The sequence below is a fragment of the Equus caballus genome, chromosome 24 (assembly GCF_041296265.1).
Source record: "Equus caballus isolate H_3958 breed thoroughbred chromosome 24, TB-T2T, whole genome shotgun sequence".
Taxonomy (NCBI): Eukaryota; Metazoa; Chordata; class Mammalia; order Perissodactyla; family Equidae; genus Equus; species Equus caballus.
Genome location: NC_091707.1, coordinates 51553065 through 51577069, shown reverse-complemented (window position 1 = coordinate 51577069; position 24005 = coordinate 51553065). Strand labels below are relative to the sequence as shown.

General features: G+C 49.5%; 1 protein-coding gene and 1 long non-coding RNA gene across 8 annotated transcripts; one reads left to right on the top strand and one right to left on the bottom strand.

The window, feature by feature from the left end:
* Positions 1-545: 545 nt before the first annotated feature.
* Positions 546-21245, bottom strand: BDKRB1 (bradykinin receptor B1). Of its 6 annotated transcripts, none has more exons than XR_011432306.1 (3): positions 19908-20044; positions 13609-13716; positions 546-677 (listed from the first exon to the last, which is right to left on the bottom strand). XR_011432306.1 is itself a non-coding variant. In XM_070250330.1 (3 exons), the coding sequence occupies exon 3, from the start codon at positions 10977-10979 to the stop codon at positions 9921-9923; it is 1059 nt and encodes a 352-aa protein (XP_070106431.1). In that variant the 5' UTR covers positions 10980-10989; positions 13609-13716; positions 19908-21245; the 3' UTR covers positions 9448-9920. The 6 variants fall into 6 exon arrangements, 3 of the variants coding, with proteins under 3 accessions (XP_070106431.1, XP_070106432.1, XP_023484117.2); XR_002803673.2 differs by having other exon boundaries at positions 672-806; XR_011432305.1 differs by lacking the exon at positions 546-677 and adding an exon at positions 2931-3055.
* Positions 798-3256, top strand: LOC138920683 (uncharacterized). Of its 2 annotated transcripts, none has more exons than XR_011432308.1 (3): positions 798-977; positions 1643-1947; positions 2833-3256. It is a non-coding gene; the product is annotated as an uncharacterized lncRNA (long non-coding RNA). The 2 variants fall into 2 exon arrangements; XR_011432307.1 differs by having other exon boundaries at positions 827-977; positions 1671-1947; positions 2833-2966.
* Positions 21246-24005: the final 2760 nt, after the last annotated feature.

Genomic DNA, 24005 nt, shown 5'->3' with positions numbered 1-24005 from the left:
TCTGGGCCTCAGCCATGTGAGTTGTGGTGATTTCTCCCCTTTGCTCTCCTTGGCGACGGGAACACAGGGCGCCTCCTTCTCCATCCCATCTACCGTGAGGCTGAAGGAGTGCTAAGCCCATCGCAGGTCTGCAGGGACAAAGGGAGAGTGACTCACAGCCCCTGGAGCTGAGGAGAGGGCTGCGGACAGCAGCTGTGGCCTTAGGTGGAGCAAAGTGGCCAGAGGGGGCCAGAGAAACCCCCGTCCTCGGTCTTCTACCCTCCCCTCTCGTGCTGGAGCCTCCCATGGGTGGACCTCAACTTACATACAGCATCGGAGGCTCAGCGCGGTGCAGAGTGGATCCGGAGGGCAAATGGAAACGCTCCGGCACTCAAGCATTCTCTTATTTGTACTGTTCTCTTCATTTTGCAGATGACAAAACCCAGGCTTAGGTTAAGTGATCTATCCAAAGCCACACAATGTACTAGTTAAGGAACACTAGTCACTAATGACAGATAAACCCCCAAATCCCAGCAGCTTAACAAAAAGAAGTTTGTTTCTCATTCATGTAAAGTCCAGGCGGTGCTCCTGAATATCTGGCAGCGCTCCTGCAAGTGGTGATGGGGGAACCCAGGCTCCTTCCATCTTGTGTCTCTTCCTGTCCCGGAGCCTCAGAATCCTCCACGGGGATCACTGCACTGGGGAGAGAGGAGGACCACTTTTATGGCCAGGCCTAGGAGCTCTCACTTTTGCCCCCCCTTCTATTGGTCAGAATTCTGTCACGTGATCCTTCAAGGGCTCCTGGGTAATGTAGTCTTGCTGTGTGCCTAGGAAGGAAGGAAATTGGGGTTGGTGAGCAAAGTAGCCAGACTCGCTACGTGCAGCTCACAATTTAGAATTTGAATCCAGGAGTGTCTGACTCCAGACCCACACTCTTAGCACATGCTCTATTGGAATTACAATTTGTTGCACTCTGAGATACTCTGCTACTACCAGAGGTAGGTTTTTTTTTCTCCTCGGCTTGTTTGTTTATATTCCTGAAAGCAGTTCCACATGGAGCAAATGAATTAAATTCTGGGACCTTTGCTGGGTAACGAGGCAGGAAAGTATAATGTGGTGGGTCTCAAAGCTCATCTGCATATTGGAGTCACCCAAGGATCTTTTAAAAATTCAAAAGCCAGGCCCCACCCAAGACCAATTAAATCATGACTCCTCAGGTGTATTGCTGAAGCTGCCCAGGTGACTCTACTTTATAGAAAAGTTTGGGAATCACTGGAATAGTAGCTAAGAAAATAGATTTTTAGAGGCAGGCTGTCTGGGTGTGAACCCAGGCTCCACTGCTTGTTATCTGTGTCGCCTTGGGGAAGTTGCTTAACCTGTCTGTGCTTCAGTTTCCTCTATAAAACAGAGACAATAATAGGGTTGTTATGGGGATCACGTGAGTTAATATATGGAAAGTGCTTTGAACAGCATCTGACACATAATAAGTACCATGTCAGAGACATTATTGTCACTGTTTTCTGAATGCCTACTGTGTGCAAGGCCCTGGGCTAGAGATGAAAGACATGGTCCTTGTTCTCGGGGAGCTCAGAACCCAGTGGGCAGACATCAAACTCTAAATAAGACAGAGTAAGTACAACACGCCTGCCTTTGTTCTTTATAGATGTAAATCAATTTGTTTTGCTCCCGAGGAATCCTGTCATGGCTCACAAGCTGAGGAAAGGAGAGAAACCCCTCCCAGCGGTTTTAGAGGTGGAATTCCTGCTTTTGAGGACCCCGCCTGGCTCCTCCCCCACCGTCCGGACACCTGCTTCCCCAGCAGTCAGCACAGATGGGGCAGCACTGGGACAGCTGGGGGCGCCGGCTCCCTTTACAGCCTGACGTTCGGACGGCCTGTTACGGGGAAACGTGGCTTGAAGGGTACAGCTTGGGTAGCATTTGGAAATAGAAGTCAAGGAGGTGCTGGAGGTAAGTCTTCTGGGTTTTGGGGATGTTGAGAAAAACGAACACCAGCACATCCTTACAGTGAGAATTTCTAAGGCTTTCAGAAGAGGGCAAAACATTCGTGTACATTCAGATTCCACGGAGAGATAAAGGAAAGCTCAGTGCAAAGTGCTAACTCTGCTGCCAAAACCCTAATGTGGGCATTTTGTGACCCCAGATGTGGCCCAGTTGTTTGTAGTGGTGGAGCCCTAAAGGCTGTGACTCCAAAATACGTTGAACATTTGTTCAAGTTCAGTGCACCCCAACCCCCAAACTAGGCTATTTTAAAGTCAGCATCAGTGTCATGGCCCCGTACTCAGAAATCCTCCTTTCATTTATAATAAACGCTTCTAAGGTCAAATAAATGTCTCCCTCTCGTCTCCATTTCAGTTTGAGTTAAAGTTTTACTTTCTTTTTCCCCCCTTCAGACCATACTATTTTCGTCAAAACCCTTTTTAAGAAGCCTTTGTACCAGATTTCATGTTGAAAGCTGTCTTCTTGCCTTTGTGTGTCCTATTTGCTGAACTGGAATTTTAGCTGACTGTCCACCCCAAAGATTCCCCCGGGGCGAGTCACGGAGCTTCTCTGCCCCTCGGCTTCACAGTGGTTTATCCGTTAGACAGGGCACCACAAGGGGAAACAGCGAGTCAATGGTATGTGGCACCCATTTAAAGTTTGGGTGGCTATTGCCAATTGCCCTCTTGTAGAAGTTGTACCCACCAGCAAGGTTCATACTTAAAAAAGGAAAAGATCTTTGAAAAACCCTGTTCAAGAGAAATCGCTGCCTTTTCACATTTCCACGTTCTGTTAACGCTTTGAATCAGGTCTGTTGTAATCCATTTAAAGGGCTTGCTTTGAAAATTTGTGCAGAATCTTCTGGGGAAAGAGCAACCCTCTTCAACACCAGCAGGGGTCGCCCGCTCTCTTCCTGAGCAACGTTGGTTCAGCCGTCAGCCCTGCAAAGCCCCGGGGCGCATCCCAGCCTGCGCAAAATCTGACCCTGTGCTCGTGGGAACGCTTTGGAAAAATCCTCAGTCTCCCAACTCTTTCACGAGGCTTCTCTGTGGCAGCTTCGTCTTAGCCGAGGACAATGCTTGAATTAGAAATAAAAATGTCATGTTATTTCACGATTAATTTCTCCCTGTAAACAAATACTGAGCTGGGTGGTAACGCACATGGGGCTGTTCTGGGAAAGTTGCCCCTGCTGGAGTTTTCGCAAGAGGTTGATAAGGCATATTTGGGGCATGATATACGGGAAGTGTGCTTTATATTCAGATAAAGATCTTTTGTTGTGTTCTGGTGAGTCTGTTTAAGCTTTCCTGCAAGATTCCTTCCTCTACTGGAAATGCAGCCCCCAGCCCCCTAAGCCTACCACTCAGGGCTGGGACTCGCGTGAGGCGAGTGCGGCACCTGCTTTGTGCACAAAGTTTAAGGAGGGGTGGACACAGGCACATCAATAACCAAGAGAAACAGTAATTTACTGCAATGTTTTTAGAAAACCAAAAGTAATGTGAAAACATCCATGATGAACAAAACATCACCATTTCTAATAAAGACAGCAGCCGACCCTGCACCTGGAGCCCATCTTGGTTGCCTGGCTCTCAGCCAGGGCCCGTTGGGTCCCATCTTTACTTAAAATGTTGACATTTTGTTCACTGTGTATGAATCTCCTTCTTCCCTTCCTTTGCTGACTCTTTCGCAGTCCACCCCTCCCCTGCCCCTTCACAAGGTTGGCCACAGGATGAGGAAGGGAAAATAACACTGGGAGAAGCTTCAGGCGTTGGTTAGAGGGAATCATTGTTAAACACCAGGAATGACGCCAAAATCAATAATGGCGAGTTGCTATAAACTCATGTCACTGTTTGGACTTGAGAGATTCTGCTGTAATGATATTAGCAAACATTTATTGCATGCGCCATGCGTGCTGGAGATGGTTCTCGGTGATTTTCATGTTGGCTACTTAATCGTCCAACTGTGGTTTGTGTGGTCCTGCCCTGCTGTGGCCATCTCCCAGGGCACCTGCCACCAAACCTCACCTCGCTCATGCTTTCCTAGGACCATGGCTTCTCCCCTCGTCTTTGTTTATTCAATCCTTCAGGGGCTCAAGTCTCACCACCTCCGAGAAGTTTGCCCAGACCACCAGGCTTTCCTTGAGGCCGTTGTTGACCAGCTGGATCAGATCAGCTAAACTATGGTTCTCTGCTGGGGGTGGGGGTGGGGGTGATTTTGCTCCTGGGGACAGTTGCTAATATCTGGAGACCTTTTTCACTGTCACATCTGAGGGAGGGCAGTTGCTCCTAGCATCTAGAGGAGAGACCAAGGATGCTGCCCAATCTCCCACAATGCCTAGGACAGCCCCCACAGCCAAGAACTGTCTGGCCTCAAATATCCAAGGGGTCAAGAAACCTGGAGTCAAAACTTGCTAAGACATTACTGAGGATTTGGTGAAGCTCTCTCGGGAATCAAATTTGCATTCCACCATTGGGCTCTCATATTTTTGCCCAAGATGTTTGGAATTTGAGTCCCTTGGAGTAGGGATGGGCAAGATGATAGGAGCTGGGGTTTGAGGACACTCCTGTTTTCCTGCCTCAGTTCTCAGCTGAATGAGGCAGACAGGAGTCAGCAGTTGGGGGCCACAGCATAATCCTTATTACTGAGAAGGGCTCAGGTGGACAACGTCACTGAGGCATGTGGCAACAATGGGCCTCTTAATTCTGAATCCCGGAATCAGGCCGACTTACCCACCCAGGCCCAGGCAATGGTGACAGTTCCCACTCTGGGGCAGAGCCTCGAACGCTAAGCTTACCTCATGGCTGAGAGAAGACCCGAGTCTGGAGACAGGCCCTCCTCCAGGAGCGAGGATGCAGGAAGGAACTGAGCTCCTCAGGCTCAATTCTCTTTTGGAAGCTGGTCAATCAGATAAGTCGCTTTTCATCCATAGAGACAAGTCAGGGGTGAGAAAGAGGCCCAGCGTTTAGGGAGCAGCCCCTCCTCACTGAAACCAGGTGCATCAGTCAGGATAGGCTAGGTTCTGCTGCCATAACAAACATCCCCTTACTCTCTGTGGCTTAAACCAACAAAGGCTGATTTCTCACACACACTGCGTGTTTAATGCAGGTCTTCAGGGGACTCTGCTCGTCTAGTCACTCGGGTTCCAGGCTGATGGGGTCTCTACATTTTAACGACACCACCGTCTTAACACAAGGCTTCAGGGTTTGCCACAGCAGAGGAAGAGAGAGCATGGGAGACTGTGTTCTCAGATGCTTCTGCCTGGAAGTGGCAGACAAGTCCCCTCGCATTGGCCAAAGGAATGAGAAGGCCACCCTTGGCCTGCATGGTGTGAGGAAATTCAATCCCCCCATTTCCCAGAAGGACGGGGGAATTGGGACGATCGCTGAGCAGCAATACTGTTTCTCTTGAGGGTGAGGAGGCGTCTCCTGCCCCCGTCAAAAGACAAGACGTTCTCAGCAAGCGTTTTCCTGGAGCCTGTGTACAGGCTGGAGGACTCAACAGAGCAGAAGAGCCGGCGCCTGGTCCAGATCTCATGCTGATGGTGTCCTTGTGCAACAGCGTGGATCATTCTGGGCCTCAGGTTTTCCATCTATAAAATGAGCAGGCTGCCCCAGAGGGTCTTTTCCATGTCCTGTGAAGTCTCAGAAGCGAGGAAACTGTCTCCTTTTACTCTGCACCCCCGTGCCTCGCACCGTGCCTGCCACGTACTGGACGCTGGATAAGCGTAGTCAGAGCAGGGGACGAATCAGCCGCTCTGATTCGCTCTCAGTTTGGGAGGTCGGGGTTGGGGTGCTCCCAGCCTCCCACCATTACGCCTAACCCATCGATGGTTTCTAACTCCATCTGAGGTCGGCTCTGCACCTCTGCACCCTCCCGCTCAACCCCCAGAAGCAGAGCCAAGGATGACTGGCTGCTGATCACAGAGACACTAGTCAACGCAGCCAAGACCAGCGGGAGAAGCGCTCAGCCAACCCAGCCCAAGGCTGCAGAACCCTGAGCTAAGGAGGTTGCTTTAAATCGTTCGTTTTTTGGGCGTTTTGTTATGCAGCAGCAGGTGACTTATACACCCTGCTATCCATCCTCCATACTCCAGTGGAGCGATCGCTCTCAAACTTCACTCCCCTGTTTAGAGTCTCCACTGACACTCGTGGCCTAGAGGGGACTTTGACCTCTCGGCCTTGCTATAATTCTCCCAGCCCTTGGTGTCATCAGCTGAGAACCTGAGTGAGGCAAAGGCTGCAGGTGGCCAACACCCTCATTGTCCTACTTACCACCAAGACCAGGTCGGGGTTCCCTCCCCTGTACCCCCTTCCTGCTCGGACCCCTCCCAGGTGCATGTGACCCCGTGATTACGCATCTCGTCCTGAGGAGTGACCTCTTCTCATCTGCCTCCCCTGCACGCAGCAAGCTCCTCGAGGCTGGGGGTGCTACAGATGCGTCTGGGGTCCTCGTTGCAACGTCCTGTCCCCTGCCACTTTGCTGGGACACCTCTGGTGACAGGAGACCCACTGTTATTCCAGGTCTATCAGGGGACAGCTATCATGGACAGTTCTGCATATCAGAAAGCTCTTCCTCAGATTGGGCCAGAAGTTTTTGCCTTTGGTCTTACTGGGGTCACACTAAATACATTTGTTCTCCTCTCCCCACGAGCCTTATCTTCTTCAGGGAAGCCCTGTCAGGCCTCACAGTGTCACAGAGGGTATGATATTGAGTCCCTTCATCAGTCTGATCCCTTCTTCTGAATCACCCAAGAGCTGGACACAATACTCCTCATGTACTCTGTTGATTATTAAGCTAAATAGGATATCTCCTCCCTCATTTTAGATGTAATACTCCTATTAATATAGCCCCAGAGCCTAGCAGCTATTTTGACAGCCACAGCACACTGAGCTCCCTGTCAACTAAAACCCTGAAGCGTCTTCCCCTCCTACTTGCTGAGCCCCTACTGACCCTTCTGATACATTTCTGTCCCCTGAAGCTCCAGGAAAGTAGGCCTGGCTCTCTGCTCCCTGCCTGAACCAACCCCGGCCACCATCTGCCACCATCAAGGTGACTCACATGGTGGGATCCCTGGCACTCAGGCCTCTTCTCTGACCTCACAGCCTCATGGGCATCCCTGGGTCTGGGCAGAGCCCTGCACCAGGAGTCCAGCTCACTGGGTGACCTTGGGCACGTGTCTGCCCATCTCTGGGCCTCATTTTCCTTATCTGTAAAATGAGGGGTTGGACTTGCTAGTTTCTTTTTTAGACTTTTTCTTTGATTTACAGAAAGATCCCTTGTACTCTTTATGCAGTTTCCTCCAACGGTAACATCTTGCATAAATATGGTACGATATCACAGCAGGGAAATTGACATCGATAGAACTTTCCAGATTTTATTCGGATTGTACCAGTTTGGCACACACTCATTTCGATGATGTTTAAAGCCTCTTGTAGCTCATGGGAGAAAACTTCCCACCTGCTCCTCATCAAGCTCGTGATTCATCTCCGGAGAACAAGAAATTGCCTGTGTCCATTGCAACACCCAGGCATCCCCCAGGCTGGGCTGTGTGGGTACTTGGCGCCACTCAGGGCCCATGATGGATGGGCCACTGATGCTGGGGGGGAAGGCAGTGGGCAGTCGTGGCCTCACACGAAAGGCCCCAAGCTGGAGGAGGATTGGAGAAGAAGCTTCTTGGCCCTTCTCAGAGAGAAAGCGGGAGCCCATGTGGGTGCTGGAGCCAGGGATGCTGGAAGACCGTTTGCTAACTCATCCTTCCACTCCAGGCGTTAGCCCCACAAGGTGAGGCTCGGGCCTGGACCCAGGCGTGAAATACTCCGGGTCCAGCCAGATCCAGGGGGACTCACAAATAGTAACTTCTCCCACAGCACTGATCCTGTTAACCAAGGCAGGAGTTCCTCCCTCTGCAGATGAATAATTGACCTTCCCAAGAGAAGGGCACCAGAGTCCTGACTGTGGGGTCTGCGGTTTCCGTCCCGCGGCCGGGCTGTGCGCTGGGCCTCGGTGAGTGTTACGTGCATTCCATCCGTCAGGCGTCTGGCTTCTCAGAGGTCCCAGTGATGGTCTTACTCTACCATTGAACTGCAGGCCACGAGCAATGCTCTGATTTCTCAGGCAGCACGCTCTTCTGGAATGTAGGAACCCGTAGAAAGGAATTTTTCTGAGCTGCAGGTTTAGTGCAGGGGCTGAGAAAGGAGGAGATAGGGCCTATTCGGGTCAGTTCACTCTCAGCAGAGGAGGACTGGGCATTATTTTCTCTTTCCGAGTCTCTGTTCCTGCCTGAGATTCCTGCCTGTACTCGCGGCTTCACTGCAGGGCCTCTGCTCACCGTCTCCCGCCCTCCGGGAGCTCAGGAATTGCACTGGCGTTGGAGGCGAGCAAGCCGGGTGACTCCAGCCTCTGCCCTGGGTATAGGCTGTCCTGGTGCCCTGGGGGTGGGCAGCAGGTCAACTCCAAGAGGACCCGGATGTTCCTCTGTGTTACTGCCAGCTGTGTTCTCCTGCCTGCAACAGTGCCTGGCACAAAGCAGATGGTTGATAAATGTCAGCTGAAGGAACGAACGCAGACTCAGAGTTGCTAGAGCTTCCAAATATTCACGGGATTCTCACGTGGAATTTAAATATTGGTAACCAACTTAAAAACATTGAAACACTCTGTGGACCAAATGAACCACGTGTGCAGACTGGATCCTGCTTGTTGACCTAAATCCAGGCCGTCCAAACCATAGTCTGCTCTCCAGGAAACCTACAGGGCTGGAGCACTGACCAAAGGGTCATTCCTGCCTTTTGGGGGCCTGCTGAGCATCGCTAGAGCCATTCACACAAGAAATCCATGCTTTCTAGCTTCAGCAGGCCCTCACAGCCCACTGGACACCTCTGGGCTTCCCTCCCTGCCCTGGACCATCGTAGATCCTCTGAACATCTCCGTTCTCCCCAAACCGCCCTATGACACTCTCCTAATTATTGTCCCTGTTGCCACGAGCTCCTTGAAGGCAGACTTTCCAGGTTCACCATTGGGCTCCTGGTAGCAAGAAGAGAGCCGATGCATTCGGTGTTCGGTAGATATTCTTCCGTGGGGACCCACACTTTTCTACCTGTGTGTCTCGATGATGTCTCCACCAGCACTTCCTCCCTCTCCACGTATCCAGATTCTACGGTGTAAAACTCAGCTCACAGTTTACTCCCTTCACAACGGCTGTCCTGATACCCCAGCAGGACCCCATCCTCTTTCCCTCTGAATACTCAGGGTACAGGATCTGTGGCGTGCTCATGCGATTTATCACTTTCTTTTTTGACACTATAATTATTTAGATCTATGTAAATTCCTTTTGGTTAGGATCTCTAGCTTTATCATCTCTGTATTCCCAGCAGTTAACCTAGAAAATTTTGGACAGGCAAGTGGAAATGTGAGAAGAGACCCTTACTGGAAATGTGTATTAGTTTCCTGTTGCTGCTGTAACAAATGACTACAGACTTTATGACTTAAGACAACACAAATTTATTATGTATGGCTCTGGAGGACAGACATCCCAAATCAATCTCGCTGCACTAAAGCCAAGATGCGAGCAGGGCTGGTTCCTTCCGCAGGCTCCGGAGGAGAATCCATTTCCTTGCCTTTTCCAGCCTCTAGGGGGTGCCTTCCTTGCATCGCTCCAACCTCATGCTTCTGTTGTCACATGGCCTTCTCTGACTCCGCCATTTCTGCTTCCCTTTTATAAAGGTCTTTGCGATTACATTGGGCCCACCCAGCTAATCCAGGATAATCTCCCTATTGCAAGATCCTTAGTTTAATTGCACCTGCAAAGTCTCCATTACCAAAAATAAATTCACAGTTTCCAGGGACTACGTCCTGCTTATCTGGGGGGGCCCTTATTCAGCCTACCACCATAGTATTTATTGCATCAGAAATAACTGATAAGGAAGCCAAGCATCTTGGCTCACTGCTGTTTAATTCCGCCAGAAAAGTTGGAGGATTTCTTTCCTGCGGGATGAGGACATCGGAGTAAGACTTCTAGGGGTGCATTGTTTATAAAGTTCCCACACCTTGGTCCTGAAAAGCTGGCCCACAAAGACATAAATCACTGGATTCAGGCAGCTGTTGATGAAAGCAAAGAAGTTGGCGCACTGCAGGCCCAGGTCGATGAAGTTCTCCCAGAAGCAGCCTCGGACAGCCCGCACCTGGAACAGGAATTCTAGGAATGCGAAGAGGTGGTAAGGGGTCCAGCAGACCAGGAAGGTAGCCACGAGCACGAGGATGAGCACCGTGGTCTTGCCATCCGTGGGGCCCCTGTGCCTCGTCCTGCTGACCTCTGTCTGCACTCTCAGAGAGGCCAGGATGTGGTAGTTGAAGAAGACGATGGCAGCCAGCGGCAGGAGGAAGGCCAGCACATTCAACTCCACGATCCTCGCGAAGTTCCAGGCCTCGTGGGGGAGCCCCAGCACACAGGCAGAGATGTTCAGCTCCGGGACAGTTTTGATGGAGCGGAGTAGGAACGTGGGGACACTCAGGAGGCCCCCCATGACCCAGATGAGCACGCAGATGGCCTGGGCCTGCCGCCGCCGCCGCCGCCTCCTGCTGGCCATGGGGTGCACCAGCACGCAGTAGCGGTCCTGGCTGATGGCCACCACCAGGAAGATGCTGATGAACAAATTGGCCTTGATGACTCCATTGACGACGCGGCAGAGGAGGGCTCCGAAAGGCCAGTGGAACTGGTTCCAGATGTTCTCTGCCCAGAAGGGCAAGCCCAAGACAAACACCAGATCGGAGGCCGCCAGGTTCGCCAGGTAGATTTCTGCCACGTTCAGGCGCCGCCGGGGCAAGAGGAAGACCGACAGCACAAAGAGGTTCCCCCCAAGGCCGCAGAAGCAGATGGCGATGATAAAGGCTGGTAACACTCTGTGCAGCAGGTCCCAGGCTTCCTGAAGGTTGTCACACGATGTGGCATTTGGAGGCAAGAGCTGACTCTGGTTGGAGGACTGGAACTCCAGGAGGGTCCGGGATGCCATCCACAGTGACCTGCAACGAACAGCACGTAGCATAACACGAGAGGCTGCCCCCTACAGCCGGAGGGCCAAATCCAGCCCCCGGCCAGTTTTGGAAAATAAAGTTTTATTGGCACACGGCCACCCCCATTCATTTACGTATTGTCCACGGCTGCTTGTGTGTTATAAGAGCAGAGTTGAGTAGTTGCAACAGAGACTGCGTGGCCTGCAGAGATGAAAATATTTGCCATCTCTTCCCTTAGAGGAAAAGTTTGCTGACCCCGGGTATAAAGAAAAAGACCAAGGCTTTGAAACCTGAGTTCAAATCCTGACACAACCAGATGGTGTGGGCCAGCTAGACCCACTGACTTTTATTTTCCTCTCTGACAATCAGAGCTAACCGTATCCCTCTTGTGGGATTGTGGCAGGGACTGGTGATGGTGTCTCTGGAGAGCTTGGCATGGTTGCCTGGCACAGAGGAAGCACTCAATGGAAGGTGCAATTAATCTTATTAACAGCCTTATTATTATCAACAACAGTTTAACAAACATTTAATGAGCACCTACTTGTGCCAGCACATTGCCAGGCGCTGGAGATACAGAGAACAGGACAGAGCAGCCCCCAGCCTGCAGGCGCTCACTGTCTAGAGGGATGCAGACATGGAGGCAGTGGCTGATGACCCAAGATGAAATCAACCAGGGGCTAGGAAGAGGCCTGGCCAGCAGGGAGCTGATCTACTGGGGCTAGGACCAGTAGGGTGGATGGGGCAGGCAATGGTGGATGGTTTAGAGAACGAAAAGGTTCTTGAGCTGGGCTTGAAAAATACAAGTAATAAAAGAATAACTAACATTTATTAAATGGTCTCTATGTTCTAGGCACCATTCTAAGAGTTTTACATTTGCATATTTTTTCATTTAATCTTCTCAACAGCCCTGTGAGGTAGGGCCACTGTAATCGCCATTTGATTGATCGGAAAATGGGGCACTGAGAGGCTGAGTCATTTGTCCACGGTCACACAGCAGATTGGTAGCAGAGCCTGGATTCAGACCCAGGCAGTCCTTCTGTTCTGTTCTATTCTGCTGCACGTTTGGTCCCCACTTGGTAGATGGGTAAACCGGGCTCCGAAGTTAATGACTTGTCTGAGGAGACATAACTGGTGAGCGACAGGGCCAGTCTGCACTGACCCCAAAGTCCATGCTCATAGCCTCCCAGGTGCCTGCATTGCATTTCAGTGGGAGAAGGATATGGTGGGAAAGAAGCGGACCACGTCTCCCAGCCGTCTAATACCGTGGAGAGATGAGAGCACATCCTGAACTCGTGGATTTGTGGGTGCCTGCCAGCAATGCCAGCCACAGCCAGCTTAGTGGACGCACACAGTCCCAGACACACAGTGAGCAGCTGCCTGCCCTGTGGGATTTCTGGGGACTCCACCCCTAAAACTCCTCCCGGAACCTGGATGAGTTAATATATGCAAAGTGCTTAGAATGGGTCCTGGCTCTTCAGAAGCACTTGCTCAATGTCAACTATGGTGATCATTGTTGTTATCGCTTGGTGACGTTCAAGATTCTGTCAACTGGGCAAAGCCTCATTGCATCCAACACAAGATACTGTGTAAGAAAGAGCCAGTCTTGGAACAGTCTATTTGGGTAAGCGACCTTGGGCAGTCACTTCGTGTCTCCAAGTCTGACTTTCCTCATCCGGGGGAGACGTGAGGACCTTCTTGATGTGACGCTGTCTGTAACTCACTCACTGTGCCATTCCCACCAGGTCTAATTCACCGGTTTCTCCAGTCCTTTATCCGCAGAACAAGTATTTACTGAGCACCTGCTCTGTGCCAGGCACAGGTGTTCTGGTGTTTGGGGCACAGCAGTGAATCCAACAAGCAAAAGCCCCTGCCCTCAGGGTGCTTCTGGCCTAGAGAGGAGAGAGTCAACAACAGGGAGCACCCTGGATAAATACGTTAGCAGGGGAGGGTAGCAGAGGAGATGGCGGGATGGGATCGGGTCCTAGGTTTATTCTGAAGGTAGTACCACCATGATTTTCAATCGGGTACAGGTCGTGAGAAAGGAGGAGTTGGAAGATGCTGAGATTTTTGGCCTGAGCACCTGGAAATATGAAGTGGCCATCAACTGAATGGAGATTCCAGAGTGAAGATGCAGCAGGGCTTTTTTGCAGGGAAGGAGATCAGGATTCACTTTTGGACCCGTTGAGGTTGAGATGTCTATTGGACATCAAGTGGGGGTGTCCAGTGGGCAATTAAATATTCAAGTCTGGGATTCAGAGACCGAGTGTGAGATAATGATACACCATTGAGAGTTGTAATCACATAGATGGTATTTAAAGCCACAAGACCGGATGAAATCACCAAGGGAGAGTGTAGACGGGGAAGAGAATAAGCTGCTGGGCTTCCAGTTGACAAGTCAGTGGGAAACATGAGAGATTAAGGGTTGGGAGGCTGTGAAATATTTGTGGCATATGGAGTTCTGACCCAGAGTGTGCCGAGGAGTTAGGACACTCTTGTCACTATTGCAGGGTGTAAACCCACAACTAACTATTTATTTTGTTATTTGGCAATACTTTTAAATTTTGCAATAAGCACTTCTGGCATCAATGAGCTAAAAAGCGAATGTTTAATGAAAATTTAAGTACTGACCTTCTGTTTCTCAAGGAAGTTGATGAGGAACGTGTAAGTTGCACAAAATGTTTGTGGATGTTTAGATCCCTGTGGGGGCCGCAGCGATTTCACCGACCACAGGAAAACCTGAGACACAAAGTGGCCGCTTCAGAAGTTAGTAATTTTAAAAGATGACGCCCTAAGACATCAGTTTCACCCACATAGCTGCAGAAGATGCTGTCAGAGATCACTCTCGGAGGCATGATTTTTCACTTAGATCGAGCAACTCTTTGTTGAGTTAATCCAGCTCATTTTTAGTTCCAACTTATCTTGTGCATGCATGTTACAGGCTCTTAACATCAGCCCTGATATCAGTTTCCCCACATTGAACCCAGCGTATATGGGGTGAAAACTAAAACTCACCACCCCCTTTCCTGCTTCTCTAGCTCCACTCACGTGTAAATACCTATTTCTGTAAACTTGGACTCCTTGAGCTTTACAACTAAATGGGAGTTACAAATTGCTAAAAGCCCAGGTGGCCTGGAGCTGGAGGCACACTAAAGTTTAGCTAATCATGTGTCCTGAGTTTGCCAGGAAAGCCGCTGTCTCAAAAATATTAAGGAGCAGGGGCTTCCCAGACCTCAACTCCTCACTCCCGCCGCTCGAACCCGCCTCAAGCAAGAAGACGAGGCCCACCTGCCATCCTCCTATCTCACCCTCCCCCAGCCTTGCTGCAAGCAGCCTCTCAAGGCCAAACGCAGGCTGGTGGGAAAACGCCAAACTGCACAAGCTACATGTTCCCCCCTCCCCTACCCAAAACCCCAAATAAAAATCCCTACCCATTCCTCATGGGGAGCTAGCAATTTTTGAGGCATGAGCCCCTGCTTTGCTCCCTGTGCCTGGCATAGCAAAAACCTTTCCTCTTCCACTCAAGACTCTGTTCTCGTTATTTGGATTGGCGTCGGGTTCAGAGACCGAACTTTCGGTTGCATGTACAGCAATGGAAGTGATGGCTGATTCAGTGTCACCGCCCTCAGAACTCCACAGACAGTGAAATGGTGCCAGCTAGATATCAGTATCCTCAGATTCTTGAAATAGAAAAATCAGTCAATTCTAGTCGTGACATCAGCTCTTTGACTCCAGTTCAACAGAATCAAAGCGAAGCTTTTGGAAGTTCGTTCTGGTGAAGCGAAACGACGGGCGTTTTGTGAATGCTGCTCCAAATTCAGTTTAAACTGTTCACGTTGGGAATAAATTCGTTATATTTTTGTGAAGAGAACACACATGCACATTTTGGTGGGCAGAGAGTGTCATGGTAACAACAATTTTCTTATTAAATTAAGAGGCTGTTGAAACAGAAATGTACTTTGAACAGGTCACGGTGCAAACGTAATTTGTAATTGCATATAAGTAAGTTTCAATAGTCTACCAATTGAAATGGAAGTTATAGCTGACAAAATTTACAAAATTTTGAAACATAGTTACTGAATTACCAAGAGTTTGTGATGAGATTGATGACAAATTTTAAAAAAAGACAACTTTAGATGTGTTTTCTTTCTGGCTGCCCATTGTCAATCAATTTTAGAAGATGTTGAGTCTAATTGCCCAAACATGTGATTAAACTCTTTGTTAAAGCGGAGTTCCAGAGTTTTGTTGATTGCGTTCCAAATCCATCGGAAATCTTTAATCAAGGTCTTCAACAAACGAAGTACCAAAATGTGAGCTTTTAAAGCTTTTAGCAGATGCTAATTATTGAAAACAAAGCTTTTATGCAGAAAATAATGGAAATTTATTTCTAAAGAGCAAGGGAGGAAACGATCAAATAAAGAGATGAGGCCTTAAATGGCACACCATTTAATTTTAAAATTCTATCGTGAGCTTTGGAATATCTCAACTCATAGGAAGAATCTTTTCAATTGGATAAATTCTTGTTCTGTGCAGAAATGAGATGAAATTGAGAAAGCCTCTGATTTGCAGCACCTCAATTTGACAAAGCATCCAAAAATTATAAATAGCTACAACTTATTTGAAGAGTTTAATCTGTAAAAATATTCATTTAAGAAAGGAACTAGGGGCCAGCCCAGTGGCACAGCAGTTAAGTGCGCACGTTCTGCTTCAGCGGCCTGGAGTTCACCGGTTCAGATCCTGGGGGCAGACGTGGCACTGCTTGGCACACCACGCTGTGGTAGGCGTCTCACATATAAATTAGAGGAAGATGGGCACGGATGTTAGCTCAGGGCCAGTCTTCCTCAGCAAAAAAGAGGTGGACTGGCAGTAGTTAGCTCAGGGCCAGTCTTCCTCAGCAAAAAGAGGAGGATTGGTGGCAGATGTTAGCTCGGGGCTAATCTTCCTCAAAAGAAAAAAAGAAAGAAAGGAACTAGAACTAAGGCATAAAAACAGTACCTGTGAAAATATCTGGGCTGAAATGTTTACATAATTCCACATGCAAAGAATAGGATTTGAGGGTAGACTCTGCTTGGCGGAATTGCTCAGAGGCTAACAGGTACCTCAGCACCTGCACAGGAAACATTTTCTTAATTTAAATAGATTCTGGTCCAAGAGAAGAGTCAACTGAAGGCCTTAATTTAAATTTATTAACCGTAAAGTCTGAAGGAAAAGATTTCAGACAATCATTGGGAACAGTTAGTGATAATAAGACCACAACGAAAGAAAAATACATTCTTCAGGAAAATGCCAATGACATATCCGAGTCAAGTACAAGCCTAAGACACTGACTGTAGCACATGGAGGGGCTTGGTACAAATTATTTGCTTACGTTATAAAATTATTTTTCCTTATGTTATTTTTCAAAGTTCGGTTAATTAACATAAAGAAAGTGTTTTAATATATGTAGGTGTATAGATATATTTAAAGACATGTTTTCTTTTTTTCCTTTTCTTTTTTTTCCGAGGAAGATTAGCCCTGAGCTAACTACTTCCAGTCCTCCTCTTTTTCGCTAAGGAAGCCTGGCCCTGAGCTAACATCGTGCCCATCTTCCTCTACTTTATATGTGGGACGCCTGCCACAGCATGGCGTGCCAAGCGGTGCCATGTCCACAGCCGGGATCTAAACCGGCGAACCCCGGGCCGCCAAGAAGCAGAACATGAGAACTTAACCGCTGCGCCACCGGGCCGGCCCCCGAAGACATGTTTTCTTAAAAATATATTTTGACTAGAACTACTTTATAACTCCATCTATATAATACAACCAGTTTGTTGATGTGTGTGTGTGTGTGTATATATATATATATATATGTATGTATATATATGTATATATGTCTATATGTATGTATATATGTGTATATATGTATATATATGTACATATGTATATATATGTATATATGTGTGTATATATATATATATATAGTTAGATACATAATTTTTCTGAAAATAGTTTTTGACTAGAACTGCTTTATAACTCCATCAATGTAATACAACCCACTTGCATTAAACCACCCAGTTTGTGGTAATTTGTTACAGCCCACAGGAAACCGATACATCCAGCCAGCCTGATTTCTCAGATGCCCGGTGGACCATGCAGGAAGGCCCCTCATACGACACGCTCTCGTGGGAGCTGCTTCCTGAAATTCCCACCGGGCCTCATGCCGTTGTTTCCTGTGCACAACTCTGCACATGCTGAGGAAGTTCTCTGTGCCAAGGAAAACCCGCACAGCACCTTTGTCTCGGCCCCAGTCATCCCACGCGCTGGGGCTGCAGGGTGAGACCTGATGCTCAGCTCGGACGCTCCAATGTCAGCCACACCTGGGCTCCGCTGGGTCCACGCCTGCGCTGGGCTTTAGGTAACTTGATCCTGACACATACCTGGGAGGAAGGGTGGGTACCTTTATGCCCATTGTACAGATGAGCAAACTGAGGGGAAGAAGAGTGACGTGACCCGCCCAGGTTCCCCTGGCGAGATGAGCCGGTCCGTTTGTACACAGCTCTTCTTCTAGGCCCAGCTCGGAGTCCATTCTCTTTCACACAGTATGCCGTGACTACAAAGAGAAGGGGCCTGGAACTTGGGTTTGCGTCCTGGGGTCACCAAACTCTATAATTCTAGGCAGGTCACATAACTTCTGTGAGCCTCAGTTTCCTCATCTGTAAAATGGGGACAGTGGTGGCTGCTGCAGAGTCATTGTGAGGCTTGAATGAGACCATGCATGTAAAATCCCGTCCTAGGTTTAAAGCATCCATACGAGGCTTTAATGAGGACCCCCACAATCATAATGACAATAACTGTATGGAAATCCTGATGAGGGTGATGCTAAAGCGTCTTGGTCCCTCTGAGTGTAGGCAGCCTTGCCTTCACACGGACCACCCTGGTGTTGTAACGTGAGGTTGGAAAGGACCAGGGAGCCCCTTTTCTCCAGTTCCCGAGCTACAGAACAGTTCAGGGGACCTGGGACCCAGCACGCTAGGAAACTAAGGTGCTAAACTCCAGAAGGCTGAGTTCCAAGAGGGCTTGATTCTTGGCGATGGGATTCTCATTTGTCTCCAGCCTCGGAGCTTTTATCCCCAGGAGGTTTAAGAAGGAACTGGAAGAGAGGGGAGGGGGTTCATCGTGGAGGCTGAGAGAGACCACGAATGTGCTCTGCTTTGCCTCGCCCCCTGTCCTTCTCCAGGTGTCCTTGACCATGCAAGGGGTGTCCGTGTCCTTTCTGAAATGTGGGTGCCCGGGCAGGAAAGGATGGCTCTTGGGGTGCTGTGAAGGGGGCCCACTCTTGTGTCCTTGTGAGAGACCACAAAGGTCAGCAAGAGGCAGGAGCTGCCCAGGCAGCACCAGGCTAAAGGATGGGCTGCACCCCGGGGCCGAGGGGCTGAAGGGGAGTGGGGCCGGCAGAATAATGGCCTCCAAAGACGTCTGCATCCTCGTCCCTGGGACCTGCAAACATGGTACCTTACAAGGCAAAAGGGCCTTTGCAGATGTGGTTTAGTTAAGGATCTTGAGATGGGGAGGTGATCCTGGGTTATGGACGTGGGCACTGTGTCATCACAAGGGTCCTTACGTAAGTGGAAGAGGGACGCAGGTGGGTGGAGATGAGAGAGAGATTGCTGGCTTTGAAGATGGAGGAAGGGGCCACCAGTCAAGGAACACAGGCAACCTTGAGAAGGCAGAAAAGGCAAGAAACAGATTCTCCCCTGGGGCTTCCAGAAGGAACACAGCCTGCGGACACCTTCACTTTAGCCCATGAGACTGATTTTGAACTTCTGACCTCCAGAACTGTAAGATAATAACTTTGTGTTATTTTCAGCCACTAAGTTTGTACTAATTTGTTACAAAAGCAACAGGAAACTAATACCAGGGGGTGAGACTTCATCCTGCCCAGGAGATCAGGAACTGCCACCTGTGCCACCAGCAGAGACCTCTGATGTGGCTCGAATCTGGTCAGGCCAGCAGACACTGCCCTCCTTCCTGCTGACCCGGCTGTGGCCATGGCCACTGCAGACACACGATGTATCTGCTCAAGCTGGGCTTGTTTTTAAAGGGGTTGTTTTCATCAGCTGCTGGCTGCGTTCATACAAAGTTGGCCAGAGAGGACAAATCTTCCTTCGCTGGTCTTTAGTTTTGGCTCTGATATTTGCCTGGCACAGAGTAGGTGCTCAATAAACAGCAGCTATTTACGTTATTAGGAATATTTGATCCCATTTGTAAAACTCAGAGGGGACATTGGGCAAGTCTACTAGAGACGACGATTCTGTAATTTCTACGTGATATTTTTTGAATCCTGCCCATTTTCACATTGGCACCTGCTCCTTGGGACTCAGCGCGACTGTCTTCAACAAACTAGCCTTCTTCAAATTAATTCCAATTTCAACAGTGATGTGATGGTAAAGGCATTTGAAATATAGACACATATTAAAGAATGTCAACCCAGTCCCATAATACGATACTATTTTCAAGCCACAAATAACCCAACCAGTTCTCGGCCTTATGAAATCTCGGGAGCGATCCTGGGGAAACCAATTTGATTTTTATAAACGGAATTTGTGGACTGTAACTGGTCAGGGTCCACACGGAGCTCTGACTGCTGTGTTCAGCCTCTGCATGCTTCTTAGGACCTTGACATGAAGAGCTGCTGGAAACTTCGCTCCCTGTACCCCACACTCTCCTTCCTCCTTCTCTTCTGGAAAAACAAAACCCCAAGTAGGCATGGAATACAAGTCTCTTACATTGATTGAGAATTACGTTTTAAAAAAACGTACATTTACAGAAAGCTGAAAATTTGCCAATAGTTAGCTGTGAAAGAAAGCTTTTTTTATTGTTTTTCTGTAAGAGACTTGGAGTCTCTTATAGTTTACTCTCTTGAAAGAGATAAAAAAGGACGGCCATTTACTTACTCAGAAGATGAAAGCGCTCCGGACTCAGGCTGGGATTCCTGATGGCGAGAGCTGCCTTCGGAGGTGTTTTCTGTTGTGAGAAGCACTGTAGAAATGAGGCGGCTTTAATTGCATAACCTCCGCTCGCTCCAATGAGGTCATCAGAGGGATTACAAAAAGTGAGTCTTTCAGAGGGAGGAAGTGAGCCAGGGTTTTGAAAGGAAAACTGCTTTGTATTTTGGGGCTGGCAGGAGATTATTTCTGCTACCACCTCCTTTGTTACTGTGATAACATCTGGGGAGGCCCGTGATCCCACCCAAGAATGGTACATTGGCCAACGTGCCCTTGAAACACACCTCGGCATCGTTGCGTCCCCACAAGCCTCTCGTGCATCGGTGGGACATTGAGCCATGACTTTGTCCCATTCGCTGGGCTTCTGGATGCCTGGGGCTCCACAGCAGCTTTCCTGGGAGCTGACTTGAATGTCCCCTTTTGAATTTTGGTCACGAAGGATACATTGCCAGGAACCCATCAGGCTGGATGAACAAACAGCGAGCTAGGAAAAATTTGACTCATGCAATGTCTAGAGTTGATTAAGATCAGATGCACTTTTTAATCTTCCCTGGCTGTTCTGAAGCCTGTTTTTGATGTAAGTCTGCATATGTTAAGTTGAACTACTCAAGCCCTCTTGTTCAGACAGTGAGAAATTTCCTGCTTTCTTTGAGAGTCCTGCCTCAAGATCCTCTAAGCAAATGCCGCTTACCGTTTATCTTTGCTCCTAAAAACTAGGCCGTTTCAAGCTCCCTGCCTGACTGCAGGAGAATGTGTCCCCACCAGGGCTGGAATTCCGGCTTCTGGAAAGGTGACGCCCCAAATCGCAGGCCTCGGCTCTCCCTGCACCCTAGTCCTGCGTCTTGATGCTCCATTTGCACCTTTGGGAGTAACCTTGGACCCAATGTGTCTGGAGCACAAAATGTCCCCTTTGTTTTCAGAATCTGTCCTTCTCGTCGCATTTCCCTTTTCTGTCACTGATATCTCAATGGGGACAAACTGCCCTTTCAAATTTTCTAGCAGTTTTCTCCTGTTGCTGGACATCTTACAATTGTGGAGTCAGGGGAAAATAAAAAAGAACACTCCAGGGGCTGGCCCGGTGGTGCAGCGGTTAAGTGCGCACATTCTGCTTTGGCGGCCCAGGGTTTGCCGGTTCAGATCCTAGGTGCAGACGTGGCACTGCTCATCAAGCTATGCTGTGGTCAGCATCCAACGTATAAAGTGGAAGAAGATGGGCACGAATGTTAGCTCAGGGCCACTCTTCCTCAGCAAAAAAGAAGAGGATTGGCAGCAGATGTTAGCTCAGAGCTAATCTTCCTCAAAAAAAAAAAAAAAATTATCTTTGGGGAAAGTCCCTTCATGTCAGGAGATACCGAACGTTTTTAGATATCAGACAAGTGCTTGCCCTTATTTAATCAGAGGAAAGCTCCCAGTCCCCATCTTCCTAATGAGGAATGTAGGCTGGGATCTCGGCTGCCAAACCCTGCCTTTGCAGAAAGCAGTTGGCTTTTTTCCCTTCCATGTGGGTTGAGACAGGCCTGTTTCTGAGAAGTACCTGTTCTGGGAGATGGCTTCCTGCCCAAGTGTGTATTTACTTGCAGGAGATCATGAGCTTGGCTTCTCCTCTCGGGGAAGACAGATGGTGAGAAGTGGCCAGTGCGTGGCAGGGCCACGTGGCTGGGACTGTCAGTGACCTGCATGCCTCTAGTGAGGGCTGAGTAAGCTGGACTTCGGGAAATGACTCTGTGGCAGCCTTGTCAAGGCTGTGGGGGCCCCACACCAGGGGTGGAAAGGAAAGTTATCTTAAGAGAATGGATGTTCTCACTGTTGCTTACCGGGATGGGAAATGGAAAGCAGACCTCGGTCCAGGGGAGGAGAGGGTTTCCCGCTGCCTCTGACGCTGTGGGGCGGGGGAGCTAAATCTGGGGGCTGAGGGCCAAGTGAGGGGACCCTGAGTCTATTAAGAGTCAACAGGCCCCTGTGAACGTGGAGAAGATGGGAGGAGGCTGAGGGTGAGACAGGAATAGTCCGCTGTGAGCTGCACTTGGTGAAAGTGCCCTGGGTGCTGGGTGCCTCGCGGGGAGCACATAGGGAGAACACACAGCATAGACACAGTTAGAAGGCACGGAGAGGCCACCAGGGGAGGACCCAGGGCTGCCATCTAGACATAGAGGACAGCCTGGCCAGCCGGGTGGGACAGGCCACCCATCGCTGGGATGGTCCTGATTGCTAACGCAGGGGACTCGGGGCTGGCTGGATCCCCAGGTACCAGCAGGCTCGGACCGTGCCCGATGCATACTCACGGGAAGGTGAGCTGGAGTTTGAAGAACCTGGGGACATATGGGTCACAGTCCCCACCGTGGCATGCAGGGTCACACTGAACCCTGGAGTTACTTTGTCCCCTCCCCTTCCTAGCCGTATCTAGCAGGTTCTTCGAGGGGAAAGACCCCGGTGTATTTCATTCAGCACATCTCTACAGTGTTTATAGGCCAAGCATCTTCAGGGTTCTTAGTCCTGACAGCATCTGGAGTCTATATTACCGCCTCCACTCTAGATGAAGGAAAGAAGACCAACGCGGGCCAATTTCTCACCAGGATTAAAGGCAGCTTCCTAGTTCCAGTCTGGCTGGTGCCCTTTAACCTCTGCTCAAGACTTCCTTCCTATCCTAGGTTTAGACACTTGGGCAACAAACACGTCTATGACAAAGAACGCCAAACCATATCTTGGCTTTCTGACTTTTTTCCTTCAGTCTATCCTTGGCTAGATTAATATCCCAGGAGCACTCGATGTTGTCCCTTCACAGGACAACAGCCCAGCCCTTGGAATTCACAGATGCCTCCATGGTCCTGCTGTGACACCCAGAGCTGCCCTCCACCCTGGCTGTTCTGTCCCGGCTGCGAGGGGTGACCCGCAGACTCCCAGGGCTCTGGACTCGCCTCCAGTGAGCTTTTGCAGAAATGCCCTCCCCTCCTCTCTCCGTGCTTAATGCCCACCCATCATTCAAGTCCTGTTGTAACCCTCTGCTCCTCTCTGTTCATCCTTCTGCTCTGCAACACGCGGGGAGCCTGTGTGGTGCCAGGCGGGTGCTGGGTGCCAGGGGCAGAGAGAAGAAGGCTCCGTGTCTGCCCTGGGGCTCTCACGCTCTGACAGATGAGGCAGGTGAGCAAGCAAACACGTGCAGCGGAGTGTGACAGACCCCGCCGTAGAAGAGCATGCAGCGTGCAGACTGAGAGGGGGAAGAATGGGGCGAGACTCAGGTGTCAAGATGTAGGGAGATAAAGAGAAAATCCTAAAGGTAGTTTTAACAAAGCACAAACACCTGGAAACCTTATTCGTTTATTTTGTACTTCCTGACTCCCCTGCCAGAAGGTGGGCTTCACCAGGCGAGGGGTTTATCTCTGGATTAGAGTCATATTACCAACTCCTACAACAGGGCTGACACGCTCAATACATATTTGCTGAATGAATTAATAACTATTTATTTCTATATATGAATATCAGTAGTTTGTCTCTATGTCAACACACACGTCCCAAACCCCTTGTGGGTGCCAGCTGTGGGCACTGGGGGACAGGGAAAAGAAAGCCCTGTCTCTGTCCTCCCCTGAGATGCTCTCAGTCCGTCTGAGGACACAGGCAGGCAGACATTCCATGACTGTATGTTGTGGAATGTGAAGTGGCAAGGAGGAGGCAAGGCTCTGTCTGAGTGTGACGACGGAAAGAATTTAATTCTGCTCGAGACAGAGGCTGAGAAGAATTCATGGTGGAGGGATATTTGAACTGGGTTTTGAGAGTTGAATAGGAGTTTGCAAGGCAGGCAAGCTGAGAAAAACATTGTAGGTGGAAGGACCAGCATATGTATTATAAACACACATATGCACGAACGTGTTTCTGGAAGGCTCACTTGGAACTTGGAGGCAGAAAGCCCAGGTTCAAGCCGCAGGCCCCCATCACTCAGCTTGATATGCTCGAGGAACTGAAGAGGCAAGGGCAGAAGGAGTGCCTTGGGCTGCACAGCAGGAGAGGAGGTGGAGAGTGGGCAGGGGCCAGCTCAGACAGAGCCTGGGAGAG

Coding starts and splice junctions, on each gene's coding strand:
- BDKRB1 (XM_070250331.1), bottom strand. CDS start 11,012: ATGCTACGTGCTGTTCGTTGCAGGTCACTGTGGATGGCATCCCGGACC.